A 15,753-nucleotide genomic window follows, 5' to 3' on the forward strand; every position below is an offset into this window, starting at 1 on the left:
ACCTATTGTAAGGTGTTATGCAAATTTTCTGATTTCATAAGCCTGGACAAGGAGAATCCTAAAGCCAATCTGACTGGATTGATCAATAAGTTTTCATTTTTGCAATTTGTTTACTGTGGTGGTCAGTCACTGAGCACCTTCTAGAAGTTGAAGAGTGTGGTGCTGGAAAAGCACATCCAGTCGGGCAGCATTCAAGAAGCAGGAAATTGATTTTCTAGAATTTGCCAATGTAATTTAACTAAAGAACATCAAAGTTTATCACGCTATATACAAGAACTCCTTGAAACCATCTAATTACAGATGTCAGAAATGAAGATTTTAATCATTTTTATCCTCAGCAGCAGCTTTAAAATATTTAAACCTCAGCGAAGGATCACTCTGCTTCCACTTCAAGAGGCCAAGGGCATGACTGCGACTGTTTTTATGGCAATGCTTTTTTGCATTCACATGCTGCAACTTAAACATCTCTTCCTAAGACAGTCTCTTGGATTGCTAATACAGCTCAGTTTGTCTTAACCTGGGTTCTTTGAACTCCATCCACAGTCCATCTCTGACTGGCATTAAGGAGTCAAGAGATGCCTAAAACATATTTGTCTTGTATACTGATGCCTACAGAGCTCTGAAATCATTGGTCTGACTGTGAAAATCACTAATCCTGTTAGCTACTATATGAGTACTTCTAATATAGAAACATCTTTGTTTTACCACTCCCTTGTATCTTCCTTGTAGAGCACACGAAGAACCTGTTTCAGAATTATCCAAGTCAAAATAGAATTGTATAAGAGGTCAGTGAGGGGAAGGAGAAGATGGGAAAATCATGACTAATATAGATGTGATTGTGGGCCAAGAGTTGCAAATGTTTTTTTAATTTCCTTCTAAGGGAGTTGTTGAGTGGTAATCCATCAGTGTTGGGGTCTGCAATGCTAGTGTGTGCTGCCCTGGTGAGCTCAGAAAATAATCGTCTGCTCTATCAACCAATCAGAGGATTAATAGAAACTAAAGACTGCAGACCTTGCCTTTAAACTTGGAGTAGCTCCAGTTGGTTGACCTCAGTTGGAAAAGAACAAATGATTCTGCGGCTTGGTGTGCTTGCTTATGGACGACATCAGAATTAATTTTATTTACCTTTTTTGAGGAGGGGAGATTGTGTAGAATTCAGAGGTAAACATCAAGGTGGTCACCAGCTGCAATTTATATGACTCCTATACTTTTAATTCTTCTGTGGAATGAACATTGACAGTATTTTGTTGGCCATCTTGAATTGCATTTAAACATTATGGGTTACAAGCCATTTCAGAAGGCAGTTAAGAGTTAAATACACTGCTGTTGGTCTGGCTATGCACAAGGCTTGAGTGGGCAAGATAGTGGATCTCTCTCCCAAAGGGACATGCGAACAGGATGAGGTTTTACAACAAATAAGCATTAGTTTCAAGTTCTTCTGAAACTAGTTTTCAACTGCAGATTTTTAATTAATTAACTGGATTTAGCTTTTACCACTTTCCATGGTGGGATTTAAACCCATTGGTTAGACTACTGGATCAATCATCAAGTAACGTTACCCCACAATGCTCCCCTGAAAGAATGGGTGATCAGTTTTATCATAATGCAGTGCAGACCCAGATTTATTCAGAACACTCACCTCTGGGATCTGTATCACCATTTTCTCCCTCCTGATTTTTCTGTCAACATCTCTGTTTTAAATTCCATCACCATCTTTTCATTCCGTCCTTGGTAATGTTCTGTCAGTCTTTTGTAAAAGAGCATTTATGGTAGTTGGACAAGTCTGTACTATTTCACAAGCAAAGGAGACCATGCGCATAAATTTTATTTCTCAAAAAATCTTCAGGAAATAGGAATTAAAAACTGGCAGAAATATTTTTATTGTACATTCACGGAATGGGCTGTCACCGGCTAAGCCAGTAGTTATTGCTCTATCCTAATTATCGAGAGTGCAACTAAGAACCTAAGAATCAAACAGTTGATGTTGGCCTGGAGTCACATATAGGACTAGACTGAGTAAAAATGGCAGTTACCTTCCCTGAAGGACATCTGTGAATGAGGTGGGTTTTTCTGTTAAGTGACAATCTTAATTCCAAAACTTTTGAGTTCAAATTCCACAACCTGCTGTGGTGGGACTTGAAACTGGGTTTCAAAATTTATTTGGATGTCTGGATTATTAGACCAGTGACAGTACAACTCAGTAATTACCTCTCCATTGGTAGAGAAGGGGGAACGCACATATGGTCATTTATTAAACAACGCAAAGTGGCCGAGCAGAGGCTGATAGCCAAGTTCGATACCCATGAGGATGGTCTTAACCGGGACCTTGGGTTCATGTAACACTACAGGTGATCCTACTGCACTATTTTCTCCCTCTCTCGCATCCCCCACACTCTCACCCTCTCTCAGGCTTATCCTCCATCAGACTCTCACAGACACTCCACCAAGCATGCAAACACATGCTCTCTGTCTCTCTGTCTCTCTGTCTCTCTGTCTCTCTGTCTCTCTGTCTCTCTGTCTCTCTGTCTCTCTGTCTCTCTGTCTCTCTGTCTCTCTGTCTCTCTCTCACTCACATGCACATGTATGTCTGTAGAGTGAATTTGTATTTGCAGATACATTCTATTTTTGCTGCAGAGAGTCAATCCATATAACATTTTATAAATTCTTACTTTGGAAGTAGAACAAGTCTGAATCAAGATTGGGATACAGACAGACTCTAACTTCTCACCTTTAATGCTTTGTCTGAGCTGAGATGTCACCTTGTTTTTTTATGAAATCTTAAGTTATCTCCAGAATGTGACTTAAAAGAAGTTCTGGGGTTTACATAAGAATGAACCGAAACCTGCAACCCATTTTAAGACTTAACAGCAATCTAGATTCGTTCAATATATTCTTTTAATTGCTTTATACTGTGATCTTTTCTATAAATTCTGTCTCTTATGTTCCTGCTGCACTAGTTACCTGATGAAGGAGCAGCACTCTGAAAGTTACTACTTCCAAATAAACCTGTTGGACTATAATCTGGTGTGATTTTTAACTTTGTCCACCTCAGTCCAACACCAGTCCACATGATACGTAGAGAAGCAAGAGGGAAACTTTGAGTTGAAGAACCATCTGATTTCTTTGGAACACTGCTTTTCAAAAAGTACAAAATTATGTCTCCAATTTTGTTTTGGTCAGTTTCTCACATCTGAACCACCACCCCACCCACCCCACTCCTGCTTAGAATCTTTGTATTTTGAATGTTGTTATTACAGCAAGTGCTAGTCATTATTCCTTGGTGATATTCCTGTCCTCCTTTGTCAGAGATTTGTGGATTCAAGTCCCAACCCGAGACCTGACGGCCAAATCAAAGCTGACGTCGCTGTGCTGAGGCATTCTTGGTGATGCTATCTTTTTAGATGCAACAGTAAGTGAAGTCACCCTCTGCACCTACTTGCCTTTCTCCTAATGCACCTGTAGTTATGATATAGTGAGGTCGACAGATGCTGGAGAATCCGAGTCAATGAAGTGTGATGCTGGAAAAAGCACAGCAGGTCAGATAGCATCCGAGGAACAGGAGAGTCGATGTTTCGGGCAGGACTCTTCAGTCAACTCTCCTACTCCTTGCAAGCTGTCTGACCCACTGGGTTTTATCCAGTACCAAACTTTATCGACCTTTAATTGTGATCCTTAACCTCTTGCAGATAACAAGCAGGCAGGTGCTGCCAGAGTTTTCCCTCTAATGATTCCTGTCCCCTCAAATGTGAGACTGACAAGATCATCAGCATTGGGTAGAGACTGTAGGAATACACTCCAACATTTGTGAATCAGTGAAAGTGAGATTGTTGTTGAATGTAATGCCTTTGAAGCAGCTGATGTTCATGTTATAATTTGGAGATGCCAATGGTGGACTGGGGTGTACAAAGTTAAAAATCACACAACACCAGGTTATAGTCCATAGGTTTAATTGGAAGTACTAACTTTTGGACTGCTGCTGACAAAGGAGCACTGCTCCAAACTATGTTCATTCTCGTGATGTTGCACACATTCTGAGGAGCCAGGCAAGAGGGTCTATCCCAGCTCACTAACATCTTAGCAATCATGCCTGACCAAATGTAGTTGTCCTTTTCACCATCATGCAATAACATGTTCTTGTTATCTAAGAACGTTGAGTATCCACAGAAGAGGCAATGTTTGTATATCCCTAATGAGAGGCCAAAGACAAAGGTGGATAACTGGCAGGGAACTTACCCATTCCATATACTGTTCGAGGCAGCAAATACCTCTATGTACTAGGAGTGGTCATCAGGGAAGGTATCGCAGACTACATTGTGAACCAATGTGTCCTTCGGTGGAGGACAAGATCATAAAATAGAGGGCTGTGCCGGCTAAATCTTTGAGTATGTTTATTGTAGATTTCTGATACCAATAGTGTGCAGGGTTATGGGGATAGAGTGGGTAAAAGACATTGAAGTTTTGATATTGCATGGGAGGGCAGGCTTAGTGGGCTGAGTAGCCTACTCTATTCCTATGTTCCTAATAGAAGAAATCTGGGGACACAATTTTAATATTTCGGTTGGGAGATCTTTGGTTACATGACCCATATTTCCTGAATTAGCGAAGATGTTTGCAGTGTGTTCAGTGTTTGTGCTTTGTGAACTGGGTTCAGGAGTCAGCACATAGTAGCACCTACGCTGTCTGTTCTGTCCTGTATGATTGTGTGTGTGTGTGTGTATTTTAAGTAATATTCTAGCAAGTCTAAAAATAGAGACCTAACCTCCCAATGGAATATATTCTGAAACTTGTATGTGGCAACAATGAAGGAGTGAGCATTCCTGCTACTAATTTTGTTTTTGTTTGATCTTCCTATCCTTTGTATATGATTTTTTTTTTAAATCCCGGGGAAATTTATTAGTCATTTTATATTCATCTTTACCTGCTGCTGTGGTTTGGAAATCTGCCCATCCCATTGGGGGAACGTGAGAAAGTTTTTTTGCGTGAGATTTTTAATGAGCAGAATTATCGTTGGAAAGGTTAGTTTCCTGAACCTACTTTGTCAGCAACTTATTGGCAAAGAAAAATGTTTCTCCTCTGAAATGTGCTGAACCACTGAGAACTAGTCTCAGCTGAATAAACAAATAAGTGAGGGGGCACGGCTGAGATTCAGAATTGTCAGCCTGGCTCATTAATAACTTGTGTTTCTGAAGAGGCAGGATGGGCATTTCGAGATTTAAATAATCGCTCCACTCGTTAGGCGACCAAAACTATTTATAGAGGAAGAATAACACTGGAGGCCTGACCAGTGATTATACCTCTGGCAGCGTTGCTTTAATTCAGCAACTCTCTTATTCCTGATTTTGATCTTGTATTCAAAATAGTGGCAGCATTTGCTTACAGAGCAATGCTAATGCATATCAGTTGTGCCAAATGATTAAATTCTGTGTAATTGATGTAAATTCCCTACTGATTTTTATGTTATTGCTGCAACTAAACTCATTAGTCACTCAAAACAAATGAATTATTCGGCAAGAGGAAATGAATGGTATTTATATGGACTTCCATAATGCATTTGATCAGGAGGTTCAGACTACTCATTAATGTTGAAACTCCAGGAACTGAGGTTCACTCTTTAACCCGACTTGAGTGGCAGGAGGTGACAGAAATAATGAAAATGTGCTTACTAGTAGTTTCCCCACCCCCACACCTTACCTGCAGGGGATACGTTCCAAGGTGGAAGCCAGAAACCGCGAGTAGGTGCAAACTCATTCCTTTAAATGGGAAACATACCTTCCCAGCAGCCTCCTGGACCCTGGTTCTGGAGTGTTCCCTATAATATGTTTGGGACCCCGGTAAACCACAGGTGACTGAAACCACAGTAACTGGACCCACAGATGTGGGGAAGGTCACCCTGTATTCTGAATTGGACATCAGATTAAGATGTAGGGCTCTTTGGGTCCAGTGGTAGAGTCCCTGCCTCTGATCCAGGAGGCCTCTGTTCAAGTCCCACCTGCTCCAGTGATATGTAATAACATTTTCAAACAGCTTGACCTTAAGTTGTCGATAGTTGATTAAAAAAAAACAAATTGATTTATATAAGACTTGAAAAAGAAACCTTATTCTTGGGCCAGTGGGTAAAATTGTTATATCCCAAAAAAAAATCAGATTGCACCTGAACATCCTGCTGAACAGGATGGTGGTTTTTATATTGTGTGTTTTTAATCCAGAGTGTTTGTTTGGCTTTCTCATGTAGAGAGATTTTTAAAATCAAAATCATTTTAATGTACTTCCCTCTCAAAAGATAAGTGTGTCCCCTGGGGTGGGGGAGAATTAATTTTCATGTTGTTATGAGAAGCAAAATTATGGGTTCTGCTTTATAAATAGAGAAGTTTCCTGCACCGTGTTTAACTAATCTATTCCCCTTGCTGGAGTCTCCGCTACCTCTGAACTGTGGGGTCAACCTACTTTCACTGAAAACATTTTGCCTGTATTTCCTTCTGTTCTATCTGTCAAACTAGATGGACAGAGAGACTGAAAGATTTGCATATTTATGCAGTGACCTTGGGACAATCCAAAGTGCTTTTCCAGCAATGGAGACATTGAAATCAAATCGCTGTTGCAGTGCAAGGAAACATCGTCCAATTTTGGTACAGCAAGCTCCCAGATACATCCTTGTGATAATGCTGACGTGATCTGCTATTTTTATTGATGTTGGCTGTGGGATAAGTATTGACCAGGGAGTGTGCACTGTTTTGTTCGACACTATCCAAAAGACTTTGACTTTTCTTCTTTTGACTTTTTTGTAAGTCTTTTGCGAAAGGTGCAGAAAGTTTTAGAAAAGTACTTAGACTAAAGAGTTAAAATTCCAGGTTCGCATCTCGGCATGTCTGAATTGAAACCTCATCTCCTTCTCAAAGTCTTGCTTTGCATTTGATGATAACCCTTAATAAATGATGATGCTTAGCTTATCTGATTACTGCCTTTCTTTTTGTAACCGCAGCCAATGTTGATCAATTTTAATAACATGCCAGCTGGCATTGTTGTCATGGAGATTTGGATCCAGGTTTGACCTTCCGTTTCTAGAGACTGTGGTGAAATCTGATGATTTTGATTTCTTTTGACAGCTGACTGGTTCAAAGACCTTTTCCATAGCTGCTTAATAAGAGAGTGAATTGGCACACTTCCATCCTATTGATTTTGGGTAAATATGTAAGTAACATCTGTTTGTTTTTCCTCCACCACCCTCTGTCTAGTTCACCGAGGAATACTTGAAGAAGATCCCAACGTGTGAATTGCCCCGTGTGATTGTGATTTGTGATGGCTCCTGTGGTGGTTCAAGTTCTGTGCTTGGAGTCAGCTCAGACTACATTGTGGAGTCCTGTAATGCCTATGGTGCTAATGCAGCCATAGAGAGAGCAGACCAGCGACAGGTATAGTTTAATTTCCCAGTGACTTTTTTTTTGTTTCTTGCTGTTTCAGCAGGTTGATGGCTTCTTTCACTCTGTTCTCCTAGTACACAGCTGAAGACTGCACCCTTCCTCAGACACACTACCGCATTTTTGTTTTGGCTACTGTCAGATGTATTGGACCTCCCATATAATTGCTCACTATGCCAGAAGATGCAGTGATAACTGTAGGGCTCTTTGTGGCACAATGGTAATTCCCTATCTCTGGGTCAGGAAGTCTGGGTAAAAGTCCTGCCTACCAAGGATGTATTCTTCAACAGGTTGATTTAAATACCTGACAGGAAGCATCCCACTGATTTGAAGTATGATGGTTCATAAGTTGTAGAAAGTGAAAGGGCCACTTGCAAGTGAGTGGCTTGTGTCCTTATCATTTCATGTATGATGATGCTGCTCATTCAAGAAGGTTATGTTGTCCTTTTTATTCAGAGGGGTTGTAAAAGCAGAGGTTCTGATAAATCTGGAATATCTACTTGAAAATGCTTTGTGTTTTTTATATAAAATACTTGTACAATGAAACGGGATTGGCAGTTTTCCCAGTTCAGGGTTGGGTTTGCTTTGGTATTAGCAAGATGTTTTTGTTTGCAGCTACTAATCAAGTTTTAGTTGGGAATCCAGAGAGGCTGCTGAGGACCCAAAGAAGCAACTCCATGCTGATCCTCTCTCTCCTTGACATCTCTCCTGTAAGAGCCTGTGCTTGATTTTTTTACCTTTGTTTGCCAAGGGCATGTTTATGGATGTTGAAAGTATTTGGCACAGTGTTACTAAGTTGCGATAGAGTCAATTTGGTTTTCAAACAGGTTAAATTATTCTAAATTCGGTTCATTTTTGTTTGTGTTTCATTCAGTAGTTTATAAATAAATCCTGTTTTGTTTAGAATTGAGTGGTTGGGTCAGCTGCATTACTCCTTGAATCTCCACTTTACAACTGCTTAAAATAACTAGGAAAGTTAGTGTCTGGGCTTCCTTGAAATGTGTTGAGGGGGTCTGGCCTGGTCCACAACACGTGCACGCTAGGCAAAGTAACACTGACATTACCTGTACCCCAACATGATTCACTCAATCTGCTTCCTCTGTGAATAAATAGAATCTACTGTTTACACACACGCATAACGACAAGCTGTGACCCATTTTAAAAATAAATTGATGTAGTGTAATGACCCAAGCTAACTTAGGGTGGCACCATGGCTCTGGTTAGCACTGCTGCCTCACAGCACCAGGAACCCGGGTTCAATTCCAGCCTTGAGCAACCGTCTGTGTGGAGTTTGCACGTTCTCCCCGTGTCTGTGTGGGTTTCTTCCGGGTGCTCTGGTTTCCCCCCACAATCCAAAGATGTACAGGTCAGGTGAATTGGCCATGCTAAATTGCCCGTAGTGTTGGGTAAATGTAGGGGATTGGTTTCTGGGTGGAGTACTCTTCAGGGGTCGGTGTGAACTTGTGGGGCTGAAGGGCCTGTTTTCTTACTGTAGGGAATTTAATTTTAATTTTAAACTCTGAGCATGGTAACCAGCCTGGTCAAGGAAGCAATATTAAAAGAATTGAGCTGAAGAAATAAGTAGTGCATGCTTCTCTGTTGCAGCCATGGTGACAATATTCAGCTCCCTTGCCCAAGCACATCTGCACTCCACCCCCTTCCCATACTATCTTTTCTCCCTCATGTCTTCCTTTCTACCAGGTCTAGTGCAGCTCTGAATTACCAGCTGTTCAAAGTCCTGTATGAAAGTTGTTGTTACAGTGTACTTCAGTGTGATTTTCAATATAGCATAATAAACCAATGAGTACAAGTATGGCTTTCACTCTATTTCTGAGATGGCTTTTCTCCTTTAAGGAAAAATGGAACTCCTCAGCTTGTTCTGGGAAACAAATTTAATTATGTTACTGATATTGGTAGCCTGTGTCTCTTCACATAGATTTACACAGGCTGTTACTGAACTCTTAAATTTTGTTTAACCCAATTAGTGAACACCTTTCATTTTTTTTTGTTTATGCATCGATCTCTGAAGGCATGTTCGGGTGGTGAAAAAGCCATATGGAACACTTGCCTTTATCATTTAAGGCATAATTTACAAAAGCAGACTGTGGAAGTTATGTTGGAGTTGTAAGAACTTTAGTGAGACCACAGCTGGGGATCGTGTGCAGTTCTGGCTGCTATGTTATAGGAAGGATGCGATTGCACTGGAGGGGTTACAGAGACAATTCACCAGGATGCTGCCTGAGAATGGAAAATTAAGTTTGAAGAAAGGTTGGATAGGTTTCAGTTATTTTTGTTGGAGCAGTGAAGACTGAGGGGTGATCTGATTGAGGTATACAGGATGAAGAGGGGCATAGGCAGTGTGGTTAAGGAGCTGCTGTTCCCCTTAGTTGAAGGGTCAGTCACAAGGGGACACAGGTTTAAGGTAGGTTTTGGGGGATGTGTGGAAAAACTTTTTTTTTTACCCGGAGGGTGGTAACTGTCTGGAATGCGTTGCCTCAATTCCTAGAAAATGTAACTGCATGAGCACTTGGAATGCCATTACATTCAAAGCTATGAGCCAAGTGCTGGTAAATGGGATTAGGCTCAAGATCAGGTGTTTCTCAGTTTCAGTGCAGACTTGATGGGCTGAAGGGCCTCTTTTTTGCTTTCTGATTCCATGAATCTCACCACACCCTTAATATATCAATTTGAACTTTTTATTTATCCTCTTCCTCATAAACTACATCTTTAATGGAATATATGCTAATTGCCTTAACTATCTCTGTGGTTTTGCATTTAGGAAACTCGGGTGCAATTTAATTAGTCCAACAAGAGTCTTGTTGCAAAGTGGTAGTGCTCCTCTCTGGATTAGAAGGCCCAGGTCCAAGTCTCATCTGTGTGGGAGACTTCACAGGTCTGAATGAGTTTTTATTTAAATATGTCTACAATTCAATTGTGGATGTTGGATTTTTCTTAAAAGCAAACATTGCTTTGGAGTTGACAAGATGGTCAATGATTTTATCACTGCGTGTGATTAACTGGTATAAATAAAACACAAACTGAGGACACTCTCTGGTTTTTAGTATGGGGTCTTTTGGATCTACACACCAGCTCAAGCCAGTCTTCTAGGTCATCTTAAACATTTATGAACACTAAGTAAATGATGGTAATGCTACAGAGTTATATAGATTCTGACCACCTGGCATTGTCTCATCTCATGACTGAGGCTACTGTTACATCAGAGCGTACTTCAAGCTCATTGACAGATTCATTAAACCCTATCTCTACCCTGTTCATATACATCAGGATACCATAATATAATTCGTATCAACATCTCTCTCTCTCTTCGAGGATGGCAAGAGGTTTCAGCTGGAAAATGTGCCATTCTGCATGTCCAGCTCAAGATTGATCTTCTCACTGATAACATTGGCAGAATGTTGGACCATGGGAGGACATGCTTTTTAGGTACAGCGCAGGATAATGGCTGATAGCTATGATGCTACATATCCAGTGAGCTGTAGAGAAAATTGAGACAAAAAAAAATTACAATATAGATAACACTAGGCATGACTTTATTTTTTCATTCCCTTAGCTATCCCAACAAAATTGTCTCTTTCCTTAATTGCCTCATGTGATAGCATAAGATTCAACTATATGAGGTCAGGTGAAATAATGCAAATACTGGAAAATGACAATAACAAAACCGAGCTGAAAATGCTAGTGGTACTGCAGGTCAGGGAACAGATGTGGAGGGAGAAACAGTTACAATTTGGTGACCTTTATTCCACCTATGACACTTTGGATAAATCTGAGCTAATGATTCCTTCAAAGTTGAAGAGTGTGATGCTGGAAAAGCACAGCTGTTGAGACAGCATCCAAGGAGCAGGAGGATAAATGTTTTGGACATAAGCTCAAAAGGAATGCATCTTCTTGATGAAAAGTTTATGCTCAACGTCGATTCTCTTGCTCCTCAGATGCTGCCTGACCTGCTGTGCTTTTCCAGCACCACACTCTGAAACTCACATCTCCAGTATCTGCAGTTTAACTTTCTCCTAACACTTCCTTCACACAAAACTAAGATGGGGTGATCGTGGAGGGTTTAAACTGTCGGAAGGGCTGTCTCTCAGTGAGAAACAAGGTCCCTGCCTCTTTGGCACTATCATGAGGTGGAGAAATGGGTCTTTATGGGAACCCCGAGTGACATCTATTGTTCAACTTGGGGTATCAAAGTGGGATCGTTGTCTCACTGTGGGACACTTGGCTGGATTGTACACGGACGGACAGACTTCCTGGTGTGAATATTGTGGTAGGTGACCAACTCAATCCATTTTATTTTTTTCTGGCTGCTTAATAATTTGAGGCAAGATTTCCAGCCCTCCTTCTGGAGAAGTCCTGCCTCCTAAAACCAGTGGCCAATCTGACACCAGCAGTGTTATTGGGAATAGTGGTCATTGCTGATACTGCAACTAGACAGAGGAGCAGAAATTCCAGGAAGATGTGGGATTTCACAGACTGGTTCCAGAGAAGGCGGAGATGGGTTATGCTGACAGTGAGAGAGTTGGGATGGGTCTCCAGTTGATCTTAAGAGACTCTGGAAGGAAGCATTTTGTTGTGTCCTCCCGTGTCTTTTGTGCAGTGGCCAGAATGACCCGCTGGACTGCACACTTGTTACAGGCCTGTCTGACAGCAGGAGAAGGCTCTTGACCCACCATTCATTGCCCACTTGTGTCCCAATTGGACCACAGGCAGATGGCACCCCTGCTGCTTGGCATTTCTAACAATAGCATGTCTCCCTTTCTTATGAGATGGCACCACTCCATTCCTATTTTTCCAGCTGCAGATGGTCTCTAAAATCCAGCCCCTTCTGTCTGGCTTTTACATCAGTTATTTGTGAGCCAATTATGCCACATTCCTGACGTATACATTTTTTGAAATTTGGCATTCTTGCATTTGTCCTGATGGATGCAAATTACTGAAAATTGAGCTTCCACTTAGTTCATGAAGCAACACAGGAACAAGAGGAAACCATTCAGTCCCTCAAGCCTGTTCCATCATTCGGTGCAATCATGGCTGACCTCTGGCTTCCTTCCACACATCTTCCTCTTGGCCCATATCCTTTAATATCTTTGCTTAATAAAATATGTTTATCTCTGATTTAAACTTTAACTGATATAGCATTGGCTGCTATTTGTGGAAAAGCAGGGAGGAAAACAAAGTTATTAAAATTGGAAGTAGGAAGCAAAATTAGGATGAAAAGTTTGTATTATTTTCATATTGTGGAATTCAAGCTCTATATACTGCCAAGCATCTTCAGATAAATATAGCTTCAATTAATGGCTGATTAGTTTCTCATTAATGAAAACATGGCGCCTTGGATCAACCTCATTTTGAAAATTTCGTGCAAGTAGCAAATGGTGGCCAAACAAAAGAAATTGGTGAATGCAGCTTCCTGATGGGCTTGAAATATTTATTGACTTGGACACCATATTGGGTGGAATTCTGTAGTACATCCAGTCACACCCAATGGACTTTATCAAAAGTTGTGCCCCACAGTATTATCTTATCATTGCAGGAGTATAGAGGAATGGAACTAATGGCATAGCTCCTGAGGAAAGCATTGACATTGATTTACCAGGCTAAATAACCTCTTGTCTGACATGATCCAATGCTGGCAACAGGAGAACATAATTGCTAGTTGTTTTGACAAATAAGTAAAGGGAAATCAAAGTTAGACAAATGAACCATTGAATTTTATTTCTGTGTTTCTCCTCCTATCTATTGATCTATTCAAGCAGATGTTTGAAATATTCCAGAACACAGCTGCTATGAAGATTTCTCATTAACATTAAGTTTTGCAAGTTCTGGGAAGCAAAACATTTTCCTGTCCACAACTATATCTTTACATGATGTCCAATTTATCCTCTGTCCAACTGAGGAAACCTTTCAGTTCTTTATTAATAAATCTAAATTATTTATGATGTGGAGGAGCCGGTGTTGGACTGGAGTGTACAAAGTTAAAAAATCACACAACACCAGGTTATGGTCCAACAGGTTTATTTGGAAGCACTGGCTTTCAGAGAGCTACCTGATGAAGGAGCATCAATCTGAAAGCTAGTGCTCTCAAATAAACCTGTTGGACTATAGCCTGGTGTTGTGATTTTTAAATTATTTATGACAACATTTGTTTTTGAGCATTTTTCTTTCCTGTAACAAACTTGTAAGCTTTGGACTTTTATTATTCCCATATCCCCACTTGCTTATGTGTTTTATTTGTTTGTTTTCTGTTAAAAGATGAAGTGTATGATGATCAGAATTTATGTCGCAGAATGCACATTCTTCTGTTTGCTAGCTCAGTCTTGCTGAGTGAACTGGATTCTCTGTAGCTTGTCCTCCCAAGGTATACGATGATTTGGGATCTCACGGTTTCAAATGTACATAGTCTCTGTATTGTCATATCACCTAATAACTTCTGTCTTGGATACTGACAAGCTGTTGTTACAGTATTGGTGTGTCCTTGATTTAAAAGTGAGCTTCCATTTCGTTCATGAAGCAACATAGGAACAAGAGTAGGCCATTCAGTCCCTCAAGCCTGTTCCATCATTCAGTGAGATCATGGCTGATCTCTGGCTTCATTCCATACACCTAACTTTTGGCCCATACACCTACCTTTTTGCTTAACAAAAATGTGTCTATCTCTGATTTAAACTTTTAATTGATCTAGCATCGGCTGCTGTTTGTGAAAGAACAGGGAGGAGAACCAAGTTATTAAAATTGGAAGTAGGAAGCAAAATTAGAAATCATAGAGTCATACAGCGCGGAAACACACCCTTCGGTTCAACCCATCCATGCTGAACATAATCCCAGACTAAACTAGTCCCACTTGCCTGCGCTTGGCCCCTATCACTCCAAACCTTTCTTATTCATGTACTTATCTGAATTTTTTTAAATGTAACTGGACCCGCATCCACCACTTCCCCTCAAAGTTCATTCCAAACATGAATCACTGTAGTTTTAAGAAGAAAAGCCTCTCATGTTATTTTTTAATCTTTCTCCTCGTCCCTTTTTTTAAAAAAAATGCCTCTGGCCTTGAAATCTCCCACCTTAGGGAAAGGACACTCACTTTTCGCCTTATCTATGCATGTCATGGTTTTATAAATCTCTATAAGGTGACCCTTGAACCTCCTGCGCTCCAGTGAAAAAAGTCCCAGTTAAGCCATAATTGTACCCAAGTGCAGTTAGGCAGCTTTCAACAGAGGGAAGAATTGATGCCTAGATTCCTGGATAGGATAGAACAGGTAGATGAGCAAGAACTATGAAAATGGTATATGGGTCACACTGAATGAGTTCTTCTGTGTTAAAGAAAACTTGCTGCGTCACGAATGAGACAATCCTAAGTTGGATCATAAAGTCATTTCTCCTGCTTTTGTGTGAAATTGAAACTGAAGGTCCTGACTTACTGCCTAATTTGGCAAACTACAAATTGTAAATAACATATGAAATAAAACCACAACCCAGTGAATATAAGAGGAAAAAATACTTTTCTAGTGAGGGACAATCCAAGGAAAGTCTATTAAAATATTATGAATTAGTTGGTTCAAAAGTATTGCCAGTACAGAGCCATGCTGCGTGAAGGTTATTGATATTGGGTCAAATTGTTTTATGTGTACTTGCAGAGGAAGATAAGATTAGATTAGATTACTTACAGTGTGGAAACAGGCCCTTCGGCCCAACAAGTCCACACCGACCTGCCGAAGCGAAACCCACCCATACGCCTACATTTACCCCTTACCTAACACTACGGGCAATTTAGCATGGCCAATTCACCTGAGCTGCACATCTTTGGACTGTGGGAGGAAACCGGAGCACCCAGAGGAAACCCACGCAGACACGGGGAGAACGTGCAAACTCCACACAGTCAGTCGCCTGAGTCGGGAATTAAACCCGGGTCTCAGGCGCTGCGAGACAGCAGTGCTAACCACTGTGCCACCGTGCCGCCCACAACTCATTCTAAAATGAATGTGTGAGAGCGAGAGAGGAAAGGTGGAATCAAAACTGGTGAGTAGGGTGTAGTGAAGCAGTGAATGAGTGATGAAGGGCTTATGCTCGAAACGTCGAATTCTCTATTCCTGAGATGCTGCCTGGCCTGCTGTGCTTTGACCAGCAACACATTTGCAGCAATATTCTTATACCTTGCAGCAACATACCTTTGTGGGCGGCACGGTGGCACAGTGGTTAGCACTGCTGTCTCACAGCGCCTGAGACCTGGGTTCAATTCCCGACTCAGGTGACTGACTGTGTGGAGTTTGCACGTTCTCCCCGTGTCTGCGTGGGTTTCCTCCGGGTGCTCCAGTTTCCTCCC

General features: G+C 41.0%; 1 protein-coding gene across 2 annotated transcripts in view; it reads left to right on the forward strand.

Moving 5' to 3' along the window:
- The window catches only part of si:dkey-234i14.6 (uncharacterized), a 111,819-nt gene that overhangs the window by 33,144 nt on the left and 62,922 nt on the right, over window positions 1-15,753 (forward strand). Inside the window, exon 2 of one of the 2 annotated variants that reach the window (XM_060837578.1) lies at window positions 7,233-7,409. The exons of the other annotated variant lie outside the window; for it this stretch is intronic. Within the exon in view, the coding sequence (XP_060693561.1) occupies window positions 7,233-7,409 (177 nt within the window). The remainder of the gene's footprint in view (window positions 1-7,232; window positions 7,410-15,753) is intronic. 2 annotated transcript variants of the gene reach the window in all.

The sequence above is a fragment of the Hemiscyllium ocellatum genome, chromosome 17 (assembly GCF_020745735.1).
Source record: "Hemiscyllium ocellatum isolate sHemOce1 chromosome 17, sHemOce1.pat.X.cur, whole genome shotgun sequence".
NCBI classification, from domain to species: Eukaryota; Metazoa; Chordata; class Chondrichthyes; order Orectolobiformes; family Hemiscylliidae; genus Hemiscyllium; species Hemiscyllium ocellatum.